Here is a 23,296-nt window from a genome sequence, read left to right as displayed (position 1 = left end):
ACCGGGTCAGCACCGAGGTGCCCAGGCAAAGGGAAAATTGATTGGTTCCCGGATGAACCAATCAGGGAGAGAAGTCGTGCATTGGTTGGGGATGGCCAAGATTATAGAGGGGGGTGTTAAGGGAAAGGGGACAGGTATGCGGAACACCAGGGCTCAGAGTCCTAGTCTCCTCTCTCTCGCGCTTCCCAGTCTGCCAGTCCCACAAAGCTAAATTGTAAAGAATAGGTAGAGGAAAACATTACTTATCCCACCATTCACAAGACGGTTATTAATAGTCAATGGAGAAGTGGCCATAGAGTAGGGGAAGAGTATTGAAACCTTTCCCCCCTGTTCCTCACCCGGCTTTTTAAAATAGTAAATCACTCCGGAGCTCGTTTAATCGCAAAAGCTGATTACTAAAATGCTTTATTTGACGCCTGGAGTAAGTTTCTACCTCCCTAAGGACTGTGGGAAATGGTAGTGACATTTACTGGGTCGAGCAGCGTTCACTCCATGCTCTTCAGCCCAAGGAGCTCGGGGAAGGACCTGGCCGAATGTACAGTCACGCGCACCAAGCAGACCGCCTCGGGGCACACATCTTAGGAGCCTCGACCTCACCGAACTCTTCGCATGGGGGCACAAAGATTTTTTTTTTTTTTTGAGGGTGGACACAGAGGTCTTCCTACTACGTTACAACTTCAGCTGAGCTGTTTTGACCACTTTTCCCCTCCGAAGTGTCACAGACCCCTTATAATAAGACCAGTCCAACCTCAGCGTTCCCACGGTCCTGCGCCGCTACCATCCGCTCTGGAACCCAGCGCCCAGCCCCAAGAGCCCATCCATACTCGGAGGTTTGGGGGAAGAAGGGGGAAGGGAAGTAGTCAGTGGAAGAGGCTCTCGCCGAGGCCTGGAGGCCAGAGCCGGTGGAGAGCCCCGGAGCTCAGAAGCTGCGAGAGGGAGGGGTTGGAACCGTGCGTGGAAGGGCCGTGAGGAGAGACGGGAGCGGGGTGCACTCACTCTGCATAGCCGGTGGCCCAGGGCAGCCGCCGGGTCTCCTTGAGAATGAGGATGGGGCGGGCGATGTGGTCTGCGCTGCACTCCACCTCATCCTGAGACAGCCCGAGGAACTCCGGCCGGCCGTACGGGAAGCGTAGGGGCAGGTCCGAGCCACCGCAGCCGCTGCCGCCGTGCTCGGAGCCGGAGCTGCCAGCCATGATGCCGCCCATGAAATTGGCCACGGCAGATTTCACCCGAGTGAGCATATTACTCCGGCGCCGGGCAGCCGCTGGGTGAGCAGGAGGCGGCGGCCGGCCAAGGCGCAGCGCGGGGCATGCAGGCTGCGGAGGGCGCGGGGCGCACGGGGAATCAGCCGGGCCGCTGGAGCGCGCGGCTCCCGGAGCTCAGTGCTGCAGGGGGGCGAACCCCGGCCTCCCGTGCTCCCTGTTGCCGCCGCCGCCACCTCTCCCGGCGACACTTCCGCAACCGGGCGACATGGAGCGGGCGGGCGGCTAGGGAGGGCCAGCGAGAGCCCCGGGAGCGGCTGGCGGGCGGCGGCTGCAGCGGGTCCCTTCCCCGCCCCCTGCGCCCCACTCCTGCGTGCACGGAACTGAGCCCACCCGGCGAGCCCGCGGACCCGCCGCTCCTGCTGCCACCGCTACCGCTGTCGAGTCATGTGATAATCAGGCTGCACGAGCTCGGGCTGCGGCTCTGGCTCAGGCTCAGCCCCTCCCCTGTCGGCCAAGCCGGGCAAGCTCCTAGACCGTGACCTCCGGGGAAGACCGAGCTTGGCCTGGTCGGTACCTGGCGAGGAGGATGGGGGCGCTGTGAGCTGGTGGCTGTACAGGTGTTAGGGGCTGTCACATAGCGTCAAGCATCAGGGAGAAGCCAGATGAGGGGTAGGTGCTAGGATGAAAACTGCCTTTGACCTCCGGAAAAGAAACTTCGCGGAGGCAGGTGCAATCGAGGTGGGAGATCTAGTCCCGCGATGGAAAGGCGTAGCTCTACCCTGGTGCTGGAGTCTTAACTACACAAAGAGTACACAAAAATCGTTGGAAGTTTTCCCTAGGCAGCTAGAGAATCACTTTCCATTTTCTTTGATTTACCTCTACACGCATCACTGCCCGTGACACAAGCCTTGTCTAGTAGAATCTAGAATTTTCTACTACAGAAAATAAAAGATCTAGAAATCAAGAACATGCAGTATTTAAACGAACACAAATCGTTTAACAAAGTTACACAAGCTCTTTCCTCCAACACAGCGACAAACCTGTCTTACTATTGCAGTATTTTTAACTGCACAAAATTAAAGGCACGTGGAAAACTAAAGAAAAACAGAACACAGCCTCTGAATTAAATGCTAAACTTAAAGGAACAGATGCTTGTAATAAAATATATTTTGGCGGTCTTATGTTAATTTAAATGTCTTTAGAATAATAAATGTGCTTCTTCAAGGGTAACATTTGCTAAATATTGGTTTGGCTTATTTTTTTTTTTAACTTTTGCAATAGGACCGGTATCCGGTTCGTGTTAAACTGTGTTACATCGTGTTCTGCTGTTTACTTGTGTAGCTGTGCTCTTAGCGGACACTTAGAGTTACCGGTGGAATCCAGGCCCTTATCCTTAGTGAGTGGAGAGCAGGGGATGGCCCAGCTGCTGGAGAGGGAGGAGCCAATCAGAAACCCTGCTCCTTAAGCCTGGCTAAACCCCCAGTGGTTCCTCTTTTCAGTACCTAGCATCATTTTTACAGGTGTTTCCTCCCTATGACCGCTTTACTTCAGATCATTTCAAATGTTTAATGAAACCCCACTACTCTCGATCCATTATTTTAATGTTTTTTTTAATTGAATAGACCTTCGTTTTATCTCAGTTCCCTTCATCCCTCTAATTTGTGGGGACAGAATCAGTGGCTCAATCATCGAGATCACTGAGTGCTCTTTCAGAAGACCATGGTTCAATTCCCAGCACGCACAGAGTGGTTCACAATAGCCTGTAACTCCGGTTTCAGGGGATCTGAATCTCTTTTCTGACAATGCAATACCATGGTACACAAACATCCATAGAACCAAAACACCCATCCACATACAATAAAGCGAAACAAAAGAAAAAAGGTGAATGGATCTTAAGGACTTCCAGTGACACCAATTCAGTCCATTCTTAAATTTTGCATGGTTAAGTTGGACTTCTCCGGAGGGTGACTCTCTCCATGTGCGTGTTTTGTCTAAGCAGTCACACTCATCACAGGCTCTGGGCCCCTCTGGGTCTTAGATGCACTCAGACTCCGCTGTCAGGCATTTCCTACAGTACACGTGCCTTTGGAAATCGCCCCCCAGTTGTTTCCGTCTCCATGTTTCATTGAGCTGAGTGTAATACGGGTTTTCTCTTCATTTCACTTTACAGTACAGCGTTAGCATGCATATGAAATTGGATTTTAATAAAAATTTCCTGTCTGATTTATTTTCAATTTGCAAAGCAGTACCTGGCCATGGTATATTATAAATAACTAAAATCCAGTGGTCCAGATCCGCAATGGGAGAGAAGATTCTTTCATCTTTACCCTTCAAAAAGGGTGAAGCCACTTTTGGTATTTTCCCATCAGCTTCCAGTCTTTTTTGAAATAGGACACTTCACATAATTAAAATCAGGACCATTAGCGAGATTAGTGAGTTAACCCTTTAAGAAGTTATTAACTTTCCTTTGTGAACTAACTGTTGGTTCCCACAGCACAGTGCCGTCATTAGCCACGGTCCAGTATTCTCCCTAGAACTTTGCCCTGCAAATGAACAGAACTTCCCCACTTCTCACCTTTTAATGAATTTATAACAAGAGATGGAAGTGAGTTTTGCTTTTGTAATTTAAGTAGGGGTTGTTACTATGATTTTAGATGTCCTTAAAAAATAAATGTCTTTCTCAATTACTACGTATGTTACTCCTGAGAGGATCTGAGCAACTAAGTTCAAATTGTACAGAGACCAGGAAATGAGAGCCCCTCAATTTGTTTGTTACACATTGTACATAGAGTCTAGGCACATGTGGTGGTTTGAAAGAAAGTGGGCCCCAGAAGGAGGGGTACTTAGGAAGTGTGGCCACTGGCCAGTCTTTGAGGTCTCATATATGCTCAAGAGACTGCCCAGTGTTTCAGACCACTTCCTGTTGCCTGTGAATCAAGATGTAAGAACTCTCAGCTCTGTGTCTAGCACCATGTCTGCCTGCATGCTACCTTGCTTCCCACCATGACGGTAATGGATCGAACCTCTGAACCGTAAGCGAGCCACCACAATTACATGTCTTCCTTTATAAGAGTTGCCATGGTCATGGTGTCTCTTCACAGCAATAGAAACCCTGACTAAGATAGCATCTGTCTCTTATGTCTAAAGACTGCTCATCTGGGACAAACCATGTTTCAATGCTTTTCCTGTATTCTCATTGCTCTACCCATGATACTATAATTTTATTGACTAAATGACTTCATGTTATCATTAATAATTGTTGTTAAGAAAGGAAGAAAAAAGAAAGAAAAAAGCCCCAATGACTTCACCCCCCTCAAAATATCAGAGATTCTCTTAAAATATCTACTAATGATGAAATGAAAAAACAACCTGAGTTGTAACAACCCGGCAGACATCACTGTAAATAAATGATCAAGGTTAATGCCCTCAATTTAAAATACACTAACTTGCAGGAGGACGGCAATTGCCACACCTACTTGCAGTATTCCTTGTCTCCATAGCCCAGTTTACTCATGAGAAAAACCCAGGCCAAACAGAAACTGAGCATGGTTTACGAAATACCTAGCTTGGTAGCTTCAAGTGTCAAGGTCCTGAAAGAAAAGGAGCAGCAACAGCGTCCTTCCGGGCTTAGAGACAGCTGAAAGACAATGTATGGTTGTGGAGAGACATGGAAACAGGAAGGATTAGATGGGGGATGGGTGGAAGAGAAGGGTAAAGGAGGGACGATGGAAAGGGACAGCTGTTGGGGGCTATTGGGGACTGTGGACTCCCAGACCCTGAGTTCCCTGTGAGCCGCTTGTTTTTCCTGTGTTTGCAGCTGCTCTGAGCAAAACAATTTGCTTTCCTCTGCTCAGAAAGCTGCTCTGAGCACGAGACCCTGATGGCAGGGAAGTGGGTCTGCAGCTGGAGATCCCGAGAGCTGGGGTGTGGCCAGAGCCCTATATAAGCTGCCCCTGAGCTCAATAAACTTGTCATTCTTGTATCAAGGATGACCCATGTCCGTGACTCTCTGTCTGTCTGCGCGTGTGTGTGTGTATGTGTGTGTGTGTGTGTGTGTGTGTGTGTGTGTGTGTGTATTAAGTCTCCAGGGTTAGTTCCTGGCTCGCGTACAGACCTGTAGTGGCACGGGTACTGCAGGCATAGAACTTTACAGACAACTTACACTAAAGGCTATTTTAAAAACCATATGGAAATCTGCTATTGTAGAAATTTCCTAAAATATATACACAAATGAAAAGAATGTAAATGGAATCACCAAATAATAGGGCAGATGATACTCTAACTAAGCATTTTATACCATCAAATAAAGTCCCCATTACCAGGCACAGGTTACATACAGCTTGTGTTGTTGGCTAAAGGGACCCATTGCAATTCCCAAATATCTCGTGCCACTGCCAAGATAATTGATTGCTCTCCGCAACCTGATGGTGAGACCCCTTGCTGAAGATGATACCTATGTCATTGAACATGGAGACATTGAGTTGGTGCCTAACTAAAAGCTTCAGCCTTAATGGCTAGAGTTGATGGTACTGAAAGTCACTCTGTAACGCCACTTAATGGCTAGAGTTGGTGGTACTGAAAGTTACTCTGTAACGCCACAGGAGGAGAAAGGCCGTCATCCACATCTTTCTACAACCCTGGGACCCAAAACAGCGACCTGCCATAGGGCAAGTGTGGCAACAATGTTATGAGATCAACTCACCATTTTCTCATTGGACTAAGGCCCACACCATGAGATAAAGCCAACCCATGCCTGGCACTGTTAAAGTGGCCAAGAACCTGAGACTGGATAGGTTGTGGGTCTAGTGGAAAGTCTAATAGTATTATCATGCTGAAGGAACAAAGCGATACAGTTACTAGGGATCGCAACATATACACATAAAATAAAAATGAATAAATCTTTTGGAGTTTAGCAAAAAGAGTTGTCTTGGGTCACACATTAAATATACAAAACTAATGAAACTGGAAGAAAAAATTGTTATATGATATTTATCATGTCTGCCACTCCAGATGAGCCAAAATATCCTCCTGTCATAGTCTTAGTTGTGTAGTGTTACACTGAGTCTCTCTACAAACAGCTGAGCAGGTGCCAGGATTGTTTTCTTTCTTTCTTTCTTTTCCTCTTTAAAGCATTTTATCATTCAATATATTGATTATGTTTCCCCTCCCCCAATCTCTGCAACTTCCTACCCCCTCCCTACCCAACCAACTTGATGTTCTTTCTCTTTCTCCCCCTGCCCCAAACCCACAATATGAAAATTAAAACAAACAAAAAACTAGTAAGAGAAAAAAATTGCCAAATGAAACAAAAAGTCCACCACCAAGCGAAAGAGAAACATGGAGTTTGGTTTGTGTTGACCAGCTACTCCAGGACACGAGGTACTAAGTTTTAAATCAATAATATCAAGAAAATTGATGTGTCTAGATAATAAAAAAATTAATGCTTTCTTTTGCTCTTTTCAAAATATAAAAATGGGAGAGGGCAAAATTAAGCCAGTGGGCTTAATGATCAGCTCTGGAAACAAACATTGGCCACGACTAAACAGACTCAGCAGGCTGTATTTATAGTTTTTTTTATATGTATATGCTACAAAAATACTTTTAAAAAAGGAGAAGGCAGTGAATATGGGAGAGTATGAGGAGGTACGACATGGGAAGGATTGGAAGGAGGAGGGGATAATGATGCAATTATTTTAATTACATAAAAAACTACTGGGGCATCTGACATTGTATTTGAGAAACTGAAGAATCACTTATGTTTGGTGGAAGTAACTGTAGTTCTCAGTAGGTCCGCAAGCTGCTCATCAGATGTTTTGCTTGGATTTTGCTCTTAGGTTGCTTTGTTTTCTCTCTCTCTCTCTCTCTCTCTCTCTCTCTCTCTCTCTCTTTCTCTCTCCCATGTGCATTGGCGTTTTGCCTGCATGTATGTCCGTAAGAGGGTGCTGGATCCCCTGGAACTGGATTTACATGTGTGATCTTTCATTCGGGTGCTGGGTCTTGAACCCCGGTCCTCTGGAAGAGCAGTCAATTCTCTTAACCACTGAGTCATCTCCCCAGCCTGCTTCATTCTTGAAAATAGTTTCTCACAAATGTAAGTGCTACCAAAAGTGAAGGTGTGGTTAAAAAGTGACTGTGAATTGCAGGTTATTTGTCTCTGGGAAGATAGGGCCTGAGAAAGCCTGGTGCAGAGACATGACCAAACGTTCCTTTTAACTCAATGTCAGCTCACGTCTCTAAGCACTCTATTCAAAAACTGACCAGTAATATATTTATGTCAACAGAAAATGGAGTCACGATTATATCAAAGTATTATTTTCTCAGCGATCTTGAAATATGTTTCAAATTCTTATACCAAATTGAAAAAAAAATGGTTATATTTTTTACTATTCATTTGGCTGTGTTTAGCCAATCTGAAATGTATAAAACAGTCTACCTTAATCCAAGCTTGCCACAATTTCAGTTTCATTTGGAATTCTGTTTGATTTGAAACACTATTGGTAAGTTGCTTTTTCACCTTGAAGACACATGTTTAACTCAACTGAGTAGTTAAATCCACTAAAAGTACTAAATCTGTAAGTCACTTTTCTTGGTCAAGCTCTGGGACAGATTTTATATTTGATGACAAATCACTTGGGTAAACTTCACAAGGCACAGAGTCGCCTCCTTATCTGAACCCAACTTTGCTGTCTTCTCAACAGTAAATGACGTTACCACCGGCAGGATTAATACAGGAGTTCCTGGAACTGACCATGATTAACCCCTTGACCTCAAGAAAGTCAGTCTTGATGATTTGCATAATATCCACTTTTTATGCTTTGGGGTATACATTGCTGTATGACGCTACAATATTTCATTAATTATGAGTTTCAGGCAATTACATCATCTTCTATTAATTTTATGAGTCTCTCTCATTTATCTCCTCATTGGCAGCTACACTAGAGAGACTGACAAGACAAAATCACTTTGACGTATTCTTTTTACAGCTTCGTATGCATCTTTTGATTTGGTTGAATCTTTCAACTCACACGAATGAACCATTTCTTCATTAGTGTTTGTTACGTTCGTCATCAGTGTCTCTAATAAAAACACAGGTTGAGGCACATCTATAGCGTCACTGTTGCCATCCATCGCCAGAGCATACAATTTAATATTGTGGGTGCTCCCCTCCAAGCTCCTTTCAATAAATTCACATGACCCTTGTCTGGTGAGACAAACTGATCTTCTGCTTCTCAGGGCTTGTTATATCTACCGCACTAGCTATCTACTATGGAATAAGCTCACTCTCACTACATTTTTTTGACTTTTTGTTAAGAGATATTCTAACACCTAACTAGTTTTTCAACTGAATCTGAATTGTAACTTTTAAAAACAAGTTGTAGAGAAGATAAACTTTTTTTTTGCAGCGTTGCTTATTTTGTCTTTAAGATAATCTTGCTAGACACCAAATTTGACAGCGTGCTTTTTCGTATGAGGCCGCTCCAAATAATAGCCTTTGAAAACGTGTACAGTTCTCTGAAAATTAAGCAGACAACTTACTATTTGTCTCAATCTTCTTACTTACTTTTGAACAAGCTTCCTCTATCCAGAATCTGCCTTGTTATGGCTTCTGTCTTCTATTGAGACATTGTCAAAACAGTTGTGGGAATGCAAAGTACATAAAGAAGTAATTTTTACCTTGGTTGTGAATATTAATTGAGAGAAAATAGAAAGTCGGGTTTAGGCCTTTCCACATCTCAGCTGTGGATGCTTTGGAAATAGAGGGCTGACTGTGAAGCGTGGTGGCCCTTGCGCGAGGTGCTGCCTGGGTGTGGAGGTACCGTCTGTAATTAAGTAAGAATGCTTCCCGGGCTCCCGGGTAACCAGCAATGCAGTTGCTTGCAGTGATCAGCTAAAGCCTTATTGCTGCCATTCACTCACCAAGTCACCATGAGTGCCTGTAACATCTGATGATGCAGGTTCCACTCTCTGCCTAGGAAGGTAACAAGTTAGAGGCCACGCGCCACCATAAAGTAGAGGTCACATGTGCATTTTGAGCGACATTGCCACATGGGGGCCAACTACAAAGTTGAGGCTTAAGACTTGCACAATTCAGTCACAGAAAAATTCCAAAACAACCTTCATGTTTTCTGTGTGCTGATGGCTTTGTATGAGTCTCATTTACAGCTCTTCTATCATTGTATTGGTGGAGAAAGTTGTCCCCAGGCTAAGGTTTCGAAGCCAAGCCAATTAGAAGAGAATTATGAGAATTACCAGGTGTATTACAGATTTGTGTTTTTTAAAACCATTAAAGCAGGTATCTTACTAACATCACGATCATAACAATAACCAAATCGGGGAGCATGTCATCCTGCCTTTGAATAAAATGTTAGGCTGCACTAATACTGTATTTCGGTTCTAGAGCAATTGCCCTAACGTAGTTACAGACAAGCATAGAAACTGCTCTCATTCTGTCCCAAACCCAGTGAATGACTAAAGGGACAAAGCAGCTGACTTTGCATTTGAAAGTGTTGAAGACAGCTGTCATCTCTACACTGAGCCAGGAAACAGGAGCGGGTCTCAGGAAGGAAGCTGTCTAGGTGCTTGATCACTGAATTCTTTCAAAGCAAGGGTAGTTTTCTGAGCAAACAAAGATTTGCCACTGAGTAAACAACCTCCGTGGTTACTTTAGTGAGGTTCCTGTTACCTTGAAACAATAATCTTTATTGTAATGATAATAAAATGGCAGCTAGTAGGGAGCAGGTAGCTTTGGTGGCAGCAGGAAGCCAGAGTCACAAGGGCTCATTTCTGTGTGCTTCTGTGAGTGGAGAGGCCTCTGTGCACTTGCTGTGGGCAGATACTTGAATTCTTCAGCATATGGGAAGCTGTCGATGTGAGGAAGTGCCTGCTCTCTCCTGACCTCCCTCCTAGAGTAAGTTACACAATAGGCAGTTTGACTGGGCATGTATTTCTGTCATTTTTAAGAAAAGAGCAGGGAAATATTTAAGTATGTTTACATAAATTTGCATATATAACTTAAATACAGAATCATACAGATGTACGTAAAGAGTGGATTTTTTCTTAGTGTGGCCAGTATTTTTTTTTTTAAATCTTGTCATCTCATGTTTGAAATTGAGGGGAATTTAAGTTGAGAAAATAAAGGCAGATTAGCAAGAGGAAGTTGTATATTTACACACGAAATAAGATCTGCTCACATGTTGGTGAGAACCTCCAAGGGAAGTTCAAGTCCAATCTGGATTTTTATTCTTAATTGAATAGTGGGGAGGGAGTGTTGTGGTATGATCTTTCTGCATACTATGAAGCTGTGTTTCTGCCTAAGGCACCTTCTGATTGGTTTAATAAGGAGCTGAACAGAGGAGAAGAGTCTGGATAGACAGGTGGGACTTCCAGGCAGAGATAGGAACTCTAGGAAGAAGAGAGGTGAAATTTACCAGCCATGGGGGTGGGGATCGGGGAGTCGTATGTACAGTATGGAAGAGAGGTGACGAGCCACGCGGCAGAACACAGATTAATATAAACAGGTTAATATAAGTTCTAAAAACTAGTTGGGAACAAGCCTAAGCTAAGGCCAGGCTTTCACAATGAATAAGAAATCTTCATATCATTATTTGGGCGTTTGCAGTTCAAAGAAAGTCCAACTACAAGGGAAGAGGTCAAACTCCTTGGTGAGGAGGGTAAGAGGGTAAGTGGGTTTCTTTATGAAATAAGAACAGTCAGCATAGGTTTTTGTTGTTGTTTTTGCTGTTGTTTACGTTTTAAGAAAAAACAGGAGACAAGAAAAATTTCCAGATTTCCCTGAGCAATTTTCAGTCATGGCCTGGCCTTCCCCCTCAGAGAGGTAGGGGGTGTTCAGGACATCCTTCTGCTAAATACAGTCTCTTGGCCTTGAGGACATAGAAGCAAAAGGCCAGACTCGTCTTCCAGCTAGACGGTGCCATTTAGGCTAATGGTTCTCAACCTGTGGGTCATGACCCCTGTAGGTCGATTTGTAACAATAAAAATGCATCCTACATATCAGATATTTACATTACAATTCATAACAGTAGCAAAATTACAGATATGAAGTAGCAACGAAAATAATTTTATACTTGGGGGGTCACCACAACAGGAGGAACTGTATTAAAGGGTTGCAGCATCAGAAACGTTGAGAACCACTGCCTTGGGCCATAAAATCAGAGAGTGATGTGTGGAACGATGTGTGGCCCTTGTCTCTGAAGACCCAGGAATGAGAGAATTTGCACAGTTGGGACTTGGCGTATTTCTTCCAGCTCGTTACCATCTGAGCATGGATTCTATCCGTAAGACTTGTCATGCCTTCCATTTCTTTTCCCCGTCACGCCTAACATAAAATTATATAGACTTAGTCATTTCTTTAGGTCTTTATTTCCATATGAATTCTCTCACTCTATGAAAGACTTGAACAGAATTTGGTGCCTCCTCTTGTTGATCGACCTTGTAACAGAGGTCAACCATAAACTCAGTGACACCCAAAGACATTTCTTCTCGTCCAAGGGGATCAGTGCTAGGGGAGAGGAGAAGGTCTTCAGGGCTTTCTCTGTCCATTCTAAGTCCATGGATATGGTCCTTATTTTGATGGACAGACTAAGGAAAAAAAAGGAGGTCTAGAGACAAGGCTCAGCAGTTAGGAGCCTTGTAGAGGACCCAAGTTCAGTTCCCGGCACCTACATGGTGGCTCACAAACATCTGTAATCTAGTTCTGACTTCTGGAATCCAGGAAGCTGAAGATCAAATACCCCATGACAGGGCTTGTTTGGTTTAAACCATCTTGCTTCATCATAGTATGGTAGTAGGAGGGAGGCGGGAAGGTGTATTGGGAGGGAGGGAATGAAGGAGAAACCAGGCAGGGAAACCAGAGAAGGAGGGAGAGGCAGAGAGAGAGAGAGAGAGAGAGAGAGAGAGAGAGAGAGAGAGAGAGAGAGAGAGAGAGAGAGAGAGAAGAGAGACTAAGAGGACACAGCACCCACTTCTGACGTAATGGACTCTTCTCCATGACAGTGCATAAATTTACTCATGAGTGGAGCCCTCAGGACTCGCCTCCTGATAGATTCATGTTGGGATCAAGTTTCCACCGTGTGACACATAGGAACCATTGAGGTCTCAGGGAGCTTAGAGAGAGCAGGCCCACAGCTCACAGTTAAGTCTTTGTGCTCATGTGTTTCTTCCAAGATGAAGTGAGTTTACAAGAGAAGTGGTCACCACCCCTTTGCAGAGAGGAAAATTGCATCATTGATTTATTCAAAAGATTGCAATGAAAGCAAAACACTATTTGTTCCACAGACGTATTGGTGCTCCTCGAGTTACAAGGTAGCTATGACCCGATAAAGTCAGCATGAGTCGAAAATATTGTAAGTGGGGAATGAGTTTAATATACATGGCCCACCAAACATGGAAGCTGAGGACGGTGCACTGTGTTGGGTGGATTCTGTCTCCTTCAACAATAGGTTGCTGCAGTTTGCTGCTGCCATTTGGAATCTCTGGAGAATACTTTATAGTGCAAATAACTAGCCCAGGGCAAACCTCAGAATTCCAACGTTAAAGTATGGTTTCTACTGAATGAGTATAATTTTCACACCAGAGTAAGTTGGCGCCTGCCTGTATTGGCAGTCTGGGGTGTTATGTATCTGTGTAGTTCTGATTATCTATTGGTATATGTAATTAAGAAGCAAAGCATTTGTTTTTGACTTTTTTCTTTAATGTTGATGCAGTACAAGGCTAGTACCTGGCAAATGTAAGACTTGGGATATTATTTACAAAATTTTCCAGCGATGAAAAATCAAAGCAAATATTAACTATAAAGGCTCTAAGTTTTTAATGAAAATAGGTAAAATAATCCTCATTGTGCATGGAAAATGAAGGATTAAGAAACATGTAGGGAGTGAGTAACTCAGTGGGTAAGAGGATTTGTTCTGTAAGCATGAGAAGCTGCTCTGGTGCCCACGTGCAGGTCTGTGGGTACAGGCACCCATCTTTGTACAATAATACACACACACACACACACACGCACCCCGAAAATAAAAACAACAACAACAAAAGCACACCATTTTTAAACATTTGCTGATATTTAAAAGCAAGTATAGAAACATAAACAAGTGTATTTTCTTTCTTTCCTTCTTCTTGTTTAGTGTAGGGAGAAGTCTCCCTGTCCCAGGCTGGCCTCAAGCTTGTGTTCCAACTCCCTCTGCCTGAGGTACTGAGATTATGCACCCCTGTACCCAGCTGCTTTCCAAAGGTCATTTTACCTGAGATTTTGAGGAACTTCAAACTATAGATAGGGCGTGCCTATTACTCCTCTTACAACAGTCTTTAACATCCCGATTTATGAAGCGAATCTGATTCCTTTTCTGTGATCTGGGGGGAGGGGAGGGTGATGCATTTTACTTTAATTTTTTTCTTACACTGTTCTCAGAGTTTTCTGTGTTAGCAAAACTCTTGATTTTAGGAGGACGTCCACCCCACTCACTTTGTCACAGGGTCTGTCGTGTCTTCTCATCTTGTGGAACAGCTTTCTGTTCTCCTAGCTGGCTGCTGTCCCACAGTCTTCTTATGAGAAATGGTTTTCTTTGAATATATATTCTTGCTTCTGTTTGTTATAGTCTGGGGCAGGGGGTATCAGTGAGCAATATTGCTTAGTCAGCTGTCCAGTTCCAGGGTTAGATTAGGAGGATGCCAGGCCATAATAGCGATCAACAGTTAACTCTTTGTGGCCTTCTTCTAGGATCTGTGACAGCCAGTAGAAACCCTGAGCCACAGAACTCTTTCAGTAAACCAAGGCACAAAGGTCATTTTGGTTATGGCAGCCATTTTACTTGTCAGAAAGAAAGCAAATCTTATATTTGACCATGGGAAACTGTCTATTGCCTTCCTAAATAACCATTGCGTCCCTTTGAATTCACCCCCACAAAAATGCACCTGATGCTAGTGCCCCTGGCAGAGGAGTACCAGTATGTACCGTCGATTGGTGCCCAGAAGCCGAACAGAAATTGTGTCAAAGCCTTTGCTCGTCTCGAATCATGGAGAACAATACCTACAGAGCTTTAGTTTGTCTTGTTAGTTCCCTGTCAATTGCCAGATTAAACTCAATGAGCAGCCAAGGATTGAACAAGTGCATAGTGTCCTGATTTTCCTTAAAGGAAGTTTCTTAGGTCACTTGGAAAAATACAGAATAAATACAGGTTTCAGAGGAAAACAAACAACTTCTGTCTCTTCTTTGGGGATTTTGGAAACAGAAAGTGCAGTGGGTGATGTTAATCCCTTGCCCCTCCTCTTAGCTACATCCTCTTCCATTCCTGGAGTTCATGGCTAACCCTGGCTTTGGAGACTGGCCTGGCTTAGATTCTTGTCTTCCCTGCTTCCCTGGTTTTCATTCCTTCTTTCACACCTTCCTTCTTCTTTCCCCAAAGTGAAATAAGACTTTCCTGACAGACTCACACCAGCCTGTGTCTCACACTTGGTCACCAAACCTCTGCAGTGCTAGCTCATTAGAGAAAGTCACACACATGCCTGGAAACATGTACCCAGGATGTTGAACTACCACATCATAATAAAAATGCAACCTTACTTTTATTTCCTGCTTATGGGCAGAAGGGGTTTGGTTTCCCTGATCCTTAGTAAATATGAAAGCTGCCGAGAGGACTCAGCGGCTGAAGGCATTTGCCACACAAACCTGCAGACCTGAGGTTGAACCCTGGAGCCCAAATACAGAAGGAAAGAGAGAAGTGATTCTGACCTCCGGCCTCCACACATACAGGGTGGTACACACACACCATGACAGATGTAACCAGACATACACATCCACACAAGATAACATAAAAAATTTAAAAAGAAATATTAAAAACTGCACAATAAGAAAGTCTGCTCAGAGCTGAGGCTGTAATCCAGTGTTGAACATCTGTTTAGCATGCACAGGGTCCATACCCATTCCTAGTCTCAGGAGAACAACTGTCTCCTACAGAGACTAAGCCCCACTGTGATAGGTGCTTGTTTCTGGAAAGTCCAAATGTAAATGCAAGCTCAGCGAGATGGTGCAGTGGGTAAGGGCCTTTGCTGCCAAGTCCGCGGACCTGAGCTTCATCCCTCAGATCCGCGTGATGAAAGGAGCAAACTGACACCTCTGATGGGCCATGGTGCATATGTGTGTGCGCACACACACACACACACACACACAAATAAATGCACTAAATAAATGTAAATGTAAAGGGAAGTATGAAATTCTTTTTAAATTAACTTTGAGTGAGGCAGGGGAATGGCCATATGTTCCTTCTGTGTCACCTTGGGGCTGCCAGCACAGACCCATGCAAGGAGGACTTAGTACCAATGCCATTGGTCATTATTATTGATTACAGCCCACGTTTTGTGATAATGCTATTTACTTTTCTATTTGTGTCTGAGATGTGTGTGACTTCTTCATGATTGAAAATAAGCAAGCAACAAAACAAAGCACAAATCCAGATTTGTTGTCCCATAAGGCTGTAGCTAGTCGGTTGCTAGTCTCCCAGTCTTCCTACCTTTCACAGTGTCTGAAAACACTGGGTTTCTCCAGTGCTGTTGGACCAGCATCAGCATCCTTCTCATCAGTGACCTAAATTCATATTTGACATGGGTTTAGTCTGTGCTTATGTGAGAATTGAGGGTTTTTTTTTCTTTTGCATTTTGAATGGAGATGGAGAAAGGCATATCTTTTCTGGTCACTCTCAGAGAATTAAAAGTCCCCTAGTAACTCTTGGTGGGAGCTGTTTCAATTCAATAGCTAGAAGGTCACTCAAGTTTAACGGTCACAACTCCAGCAGCCGGGGCCTGCCTTAGGAGGGGTGTCTGCTGGGTCAAGGGGAAGTGGGGAGAAAGGAGAGCGGTTAGGCAGCCAGCCAAGGCTTGCTTGGCTCCATGGCTGCGTATTGTCTGCACAGCTGGTAGTCACTCTGGCTGCATCTCTGCCAGTCTTTTGTTTGTGCAGAGCCCTGATCTAGGAAGATGGAAATTTGCTGGGTTTCTCCAGGTTCCTGGGCAGTCAATGGCTTCACTTTGGCCCTTCCTGAAGATCATCTCATCTACTCAGATGTCCCATGCCGCCCTGGTCTTCGGTAGTGTCCAAGACACAAGCTGTGAGACTCAGAGGTGTTCCCCAGACCAGTCTGGTGCCTTCCCCAGCATTGTTCCTTTCTCTCTCTCTGTAGACTTCCTAACCAGAACCATCTTGAGCTTTCTCCCAATGACTCCCTCTAACAGCCTTGTCTCCAGCGTTAAGGATCACAGTATTCTGGGAAGTTGTGATGTTGAAGTTTGTGGTTACTCGCTTTTTACCTTCCTCTGGCCTTCCAACTGGGATTCTTCACCAATTCAGTTATTACCCTCACTCTAAGTCCCTTTGCACAGTTCATTTTCCCAAGGGGCTCATGGGCTGCAGAACAACTTCTTGGTTTAATTTCTTTTATTTTTGAAAATATAATATGACTTAATTATTTCTTCCTTCCCTTTCCTCCCCCACAACCCTTTCCATATACCTCTCCTTGCTCTCTTTCAAGTTCATCACCTCTTTCTTATTAATTGCCATAAATGCACATCTGTCTATACATTTATTCCTGATACATAAATACATAGATCCTGCTCAGTGTGTATAATGTTACTTGTATGTTTTCATGGATTATCATTTGATATTGGCTAACCAATTCATGTGCTCTTCCCTGGGGAAGACAATTCCACTCTAAGTATCCCTTAGTTGCCTGCAGTTCTTTGTGTGGGGATGAGATCTTATGGGCTTTCCCATGTCCTCTTGAGCATGTCTATTGCTGTTGTTCTTGTTCTGCTCATCTTTGGGCAGTCATTTGGTGGGATTTTATGAGGATAGTGTCTACCATTCCTAGGAGACACAGTCTCACAGCAAACCCCCTTGTCCTTTATCTCTTACGATCTTTGTACACTGTCCTCCCTGCCACCCCACCGCATGCACCTTCCACAGTGACCTCTGAACATTAGGTGAGGAAGTTGGACTGTATATGTGTCCACTGGTTCTGGGTTCTGTGCAATTTGATTGGTTGTGGTTTTCTAAAATGGCCTCTGTCTATTGCAAAGATAAATTTCGTTGATCGGGGAGGGGGACTCTATTTATCTGTGGGCACAAGGGACCATTATTTAGAATGTAGGTGGTGTTATGCTGATTTAGTAAAGTGGTGGTTATAGGTTCTCCTCCAAGATCCATGACTTCACTTGACCTAGGGAGCTGTTTAGGTTTCTAGTGTCAAACATGAAACCTTCTTATTGAGTGGCTCTTAAGTTCAATTAAAGAGTTGTTGGTTCCCACCAACCTGGTCATTGCTGTGGTTCCCCAGTGTCGCAGCTGGATGGGGCTGTCGCATGTTTCGAGTACTTTAAGGTGGATTAGCTGTAGATCTTTGAATGTCCGTTAGAAACCTGCTCTGAATTCTTCTGGCCTTGGATTATTTTCTTCTTAGCTGGAAAGCTTTTTACTACTATTTAAATCTCCTCATCTGTAATAGATCTGGTTAGGTTGCTAACTACTTCTTGTCTTAATTTTAGGTTGTCGGCTGAAACTAGAAAATTATCCATTTCTTACTGATTTTCCAACTTAATGCAGTAGAGGTGTTTTTTAAAGTATTCCTTTATAACATCCTGAATTTCTTCAGTGTCTAGTGTAGTGTTTCTCTGCTTATTTCAGATTCTGCTAATTAGAGTCCTCTATTTCTTTTCGTTGGCTGGGCAAAGGGTCCATCTTCATGTTTATCTTCTCAAAGAGCTAACTCTCAATTTCTTTTATCTTTGTATTGTTTTCTTTGTCTTTATTTCATTGATTTCTGCTCTGATTTTTATTATTTCTTGTTGATGGCTGGGTTGGGATTTGGTTTGTTCTTATTCCTCCATATTTTTTAGTTGTATTAATAAGTCATTTTCATGCTCTTTCTGATTATTTTTAATATAGGCACTTAGAACTATAAGTATCCCTCCTAGGACTGCTTTCAATGTGTTCCAGAGGTTTTTTTTTGGGGGGGGGGTTCATTTTCATTTAGTTCCAGGAATTTTTTTTCTTCGACCCATTCATCATTTAGTATTGAATTTCTTAATCCCCATGTGCTTATGTACTTGCTAGAGATTTATTTGCTGCTAGTTTTAAGTTTTATTTCATTGGGGTCAAATGCCATACATGGAACTGTTTCAGTCTTTTTGAATGTGTAATGATTTGTCTTATGTCCCAGGATCTGGACTATTTCAGAAAAGTTTCCATGTGTAATGAGTAGACTGTATGTTCTTTAGGGCTTAGGTAGAATATTCTGTAGATATCTGTTAAATCCATTTGATGTATAATGTCAACTAATTCTGATGCGTCTATGTTTATGTTTTGTTCAGATAATTTGCCTATTGGAAATCAACTTTCATTAATGTATTGATGTTAAGCTATGTCTTTTAACTCTGTAGAGCATTTTAAAAAAATGACATTGGGTGCAGTAATGCCCTGTAGGTTAAATGTTCCCTTGATTTGAACGAAGTCTCTCTGTGTCTCTGTTTATCTCTTCTGATTGGTTTCAGTTTTGTCAGATTTTAGGATAGTGATGCCTTCTTGCTTCCTGGTCCCATTTGATCTGAATACTCTTGTCCATCCTTTTACTCTACAGCAATGCTGATTTTTTAAAGCTAAGACATGTGTCCTGTAGACAGTAGGTAGATGAATTTTGTTTCTCTATCCATTCAGTCAGCCCGTCACTTTTGATTGGGAAATTGAGGTCATCGATACTTAAAGCTTTTATTGAAATGTGTGTGTATTAATTGTAGTCATTATGTTGTTAATTTTAGGCATGATTTGTGTTCTTCGTGATAGTTTATGTTTAATAATTGGCTTCATGTTTCTTTCTATGGTCTCCCTGCTATGCTCATTCCTCTCTTCATCCTTAAATATTGCCTCCTATATTTTCTTTACATTAGTTTGGTGGATACAATTTTTTAAAGATTAATTGTATTATGGAAAGTTTTTCTTCCTCCTTCAATTATAATGGGTAGTTTTGCTGGGTATAATAGTCTAGGTTGGCTGTCAACAGTCTTTAGAACTTGTATTGCAAGTCTTCTGGCTGTCAAGGTTTATACTGAGAAATCAGTTGTTATTCTGAAAGGTTTTTTTTATATATATGTAACTTGTGCTTTTTTTTCTCTTGTAGCTTTCAATGCACTTCCTTTGTTGTATATATTTAGTGTTTAAATTTGTGATATGCCGTCGGGATTTCCTTTTCCGGCATTAACTATCTGGCATTCTATGTGCTTCTTGCATCTGCCTGGTTTGTCTTTCCTTAGTTTGGGGATGCTCTTTTCTATGGCCTTGCTGAAGATCTAGACTAGATAATTGACTTGTAATACTTCTCCCTCAGCTGTACCTAAATTTGATGATCTGGTGTTTTCATTCTACCCACATTTCCTGTATATTCCTTTTTTTTAAAAAAAAAATCATATATGTTACTTAATGGTCTAGATCTTCTACTTGATTTTTAAGTCTGATATTCTACCTTTTGTTTGATCCATTCTACTTGTAGGCTCTCCTTTAAGTTTTCTCCTTTGGCTATTGTTTTTTTTTTCCATTTTTGTTTCAGCTTGAGTGCTCTTCTCAAGTCCTGGATTGTCTTCATTGCTGTGGACTATTCCTTTACTCTGTGTGAATATATGTCATAGTGATTGGTTTAATAAAGAAGCTGACTGGCTAATAGCTGCACAAAACAAGGTTAGTTTGGAAAACCAGACTAGGAGAATCGGAGGAAATTGGGAGGAAGGAGGGTGGAGTCTGGAGTCGTCAGTCAAATGCAGAAGAGCAGGAGATGAATGTGCCATGTTAATAAAGGTGCTGCCATGTGATTGAGTGTAAATAAGGAATACAGGTTAACTTAAAATGTAAGAGCTAGTTAGTAATAAGCTTGAGTTTTGGCTTGAGTTCCTGTCCTGACTTCCCTTAATGATGGAACTGAAGCAGAGACTAAGCTCAGCTTGCTTTTCCAAACAACCTAAAATCACCTGCCCAGAGTGGCATTGCCCACAGTGGACCAGGCCCTCCCACGTCAATCACAAAAATGCTCCCACAGACTTGTCTATAGGCCAAGCTGATGAAGGCATTTTCTCAATCACATTTCTTCTTCTCAGATGACCCTAACCATGTCAAGTTGACAAAAAAACTAACACATCACTATAGTCTTAAGATATACTGAAAAAAAACCTCAAACATTGTTTAAAAATTACAGCTAAGATTTTTAACTCTAGTCTTTTGCTGAAACTCTCTGAGATTTGTCCCACTCTTCATGTATGTAGAAAACTGAGGTGCTTCATCATGTTGTCTCAGATGACATCTTTACATGAAGTAGACACCCCTCAAGAGAATTCCTTTAGGAGCTTCTCTTTGTCTTCTTTTTGAGTATTCTCTATCAGTTTGGGAACTGGGTTGGGGGTCATTTTCACAGCAGCTTGTCCCCTAATTTCTTAGAACTAAGGGTCAATCTTTGTAATCATCATTTAGAGCACGGAAATGTCCTATCTTGTTACACACAATGGGGTTATAACTATGTTTCTAAATTCAGGTCTAAGATAATCATTTAAGTAACACTATTACTTCATAGACAGGAGCCAAACTGATTTATCCCAAGTACACCCCTTCTATTATATATATATTTTTTGGAATGTTTGCCAAGACTCCTGAGGCTTTTTTTTTATTCTTGAGACTTTTAACACAATTAACTTGGTTCTTAAAACAGAGCAAGTAATATACTTAACTATTAACCCCAAAGTTAGCTAAGAGCCTGCTCAACTGTAGCGCCCATAAGTTACTTTGTAGTCCATAATCCACTAAGTGACATGTCAGATGACTAGCTAGCGATGACTACAATCTGTGACAGAGTTATTGTGTTTCTAGATTAACACCAAACTGATCTAGATTTCCAGGCCACCTTTCCTGTTCCCCACCCAACTCTCCAAGACTCATCCAGCTTTTTAATCCAAGGAGTGTTCTCCTGTGCTCATTACAGGACTGGCAGAAATCAGCCGTGGATAGCACTTATTCCTACCTGCTGACTGTAGTCACAACCATGCCCAGTGGCCCTAATTAGACACCAGATACTTCATAAAAGACAGATCATATGGAACTGTCGAGTGTCTTTAAAAATGTATATGTTCCATAAAGAATGCATAAGAATTATCTTAAATCAATCAAAAGTTTGATCTTAGTTGTGGAATGCGGTCCTCCGGGTAGAACAGTCATTACCATTCTCTGTCAGCAGAGCTGTGGTTACCAAAACAAATTCTTAAGATCAGGACTGCTTGTGGCTCCTGGTAGGAGAAAGCAGGGAGCATCATTACACTCTCGCTCAAGCCCCTATACCCTTCCTCCTGCATTCCCTTCCAGCAGTGAGTGAGTCCACCCAGGGTCTACGAGGTCTCCAGAGGTGCCAAAGACTGTAGTATGTGGAAGGTGAGTGAGGAGGGTACTTCGTCTATGCAGTCATGGAGATGTCACAATTCATGCTCAGGCGAGAATTTAGTGATGTGGCTGGCTACTTTGAGGTCACCCACAGACCTGAAAGTGACCCCTACCTGTATTATATTTTATAAACAAACATTTTATAAATTGATTGATTCAACAAACTATATTTGAGTGCAATTGTTCTCTGGTCTATTATTTCCCCTAGCAATCTGAGAAAACCAAAGATGAATTTAGAAGCAAATCTTGCTGTGTGTGATGAGACATTAAAAATTAAGTTCAGCCGTATAAAGTAGTAGTGTCTGTAAAGGTAATCCTGATATAGACTATTTGGCCTATGCCAAATAGTCATGTTTTCTTTCTATAATAGCTGTTATTTTGTCCTTGCCATGGATAAAAGGGCATTTAACTAAAGCTATCTAAAGCTATTCTATCTGAAGCTCTAGCGCCTGTGGGAAGAACCTCAAGACAGTCATCTTCTCTTATGTGTTATGAAGTAGCAAGCATCCTGGATGAATGAGGTCTGCTATATGAATACAGGGGTGCCTCCAAGGTAGCAGAGGGACTAAAGCGTGTGTTCCAGCCCTCTCAGAGTCACCTTTAGGGAACGGGAGGGATCAGAAGCACGCTGTGGCATCAGTTTGTGGCTCTTGCTCTGGTGACAGGAGATGCACCTGAGGCTGAGCTGTTTGCCTAGAAAGAACTTAGCCCCAAAAGAGAAATTATAATGAGAATATTCCATGTTCTGTCGGGCTCCAGGGTCAGACTTGATTGAAGCAGTAAGGAAATAAAGAAAAGTCAGGCAGATGGATACATGGACAGAAAAGGCTAGGATCGGGTGGTCTGGGCTCCCTGATGGAGAAACCTCAGCACCAGCGCATGGAAGCTCAGTGTTAATTGTATACGGTTAAACAGGAAGGCAGGCTTGTTGCAAACATCTGAACAAGTAGGAAAATTATTCCATAGAGATAAACGAGGAGATAGACTTTACCGTGTCAGGTGAATAAAGGAGAGAAGTTTAGATCATTGTAGTAGGAGCAGACTCTGTAGGAATCTCTCAGGTTGAGGAAAAGACAACTCTATTTACAAGACCATCGGAACAATTGTTTCCTTAAGATTTGTGTTCTGCCACAGTAACTGGCCAACATGACAGCCCTAAGCATGCAGTAGTGGCATGAATACCTTGGTGGTAACCAGCAGCTCTCTCATTGGCCTTAAGACCAGTCAACAAGAGGGAGCTCGTATCTAGGACTGGAATCCTTGCCAATCGCACAGGGCCAGTGAATCATGAATCCTTGAGGACAATCTACAACAATTGCTTTACTAAACCAGCCTAACCCACAACTAAATATCTGTCCTCATGCTCACAGATGAGGGCAGTCCTCTCTCCTCAGAAAGGGAATGTCTTTATGCTGCAGATGGAGACTATAACAAAAAACTAAAACCAATCGAAATACTGGGTTTTGGAGTCCAGTTCCAATGAATGCATCAGCAAAACAACTCGTGCACCACGGGCTCAGGGAGCAATAAAGAGGAAACAGAAAGGTTTTATGAGCCAGAGGACCAAGAAGTTTGTTCTGAGCTTGTGTGTCCTAGTAACGTCAGGTGTCTCACCAACATG

General features: G+C 42.8%; 1 protein-coding gene across 1 annotated transcript in view; it reads right to left on the bottom strand.

Moving 5' to 3' along the window:
• Ppm1h (protein phosphatase, Mg2+/Mn2+ dependent 1H) overlaps positions 1-1,614 on the bottom strand; it is a 255,649-nt gene extending 254,035 nt beyond the window's left edge. Inside the window, exon 1 of the mRNA XM_048418385.3 lies at positions 997-1,614. Coding sequence (XP_048274342.2) covers positions 997-1,241 — 245 coding nt within the window. The 5' untranslated portion in view covers positions 1,242-1,614. The remainder of the gene's footprint in view (positions 1-996) is intronic.
• Between the last annotated feature and the right edge of the window lie 21,682 nt (positions 1,615-23,296).

The sequence above is a fragment of the Myodes glareolus genome, chromosome 26 (assembly GCF_982192425.1).
Source record: "Myodes glareolus chromosome 26, mMyoGla1.1, whole genome shotgun sequence".
Taxonomy (NCBI): Eukaryota; Metazoa; Chordata; class Mammalia; order Rodentia; family Cricetidae; genus Myodes; species Myodes glareolus.
This window is presented reverse-complemented; position numbering and strand designations above follow the sequence as displayed.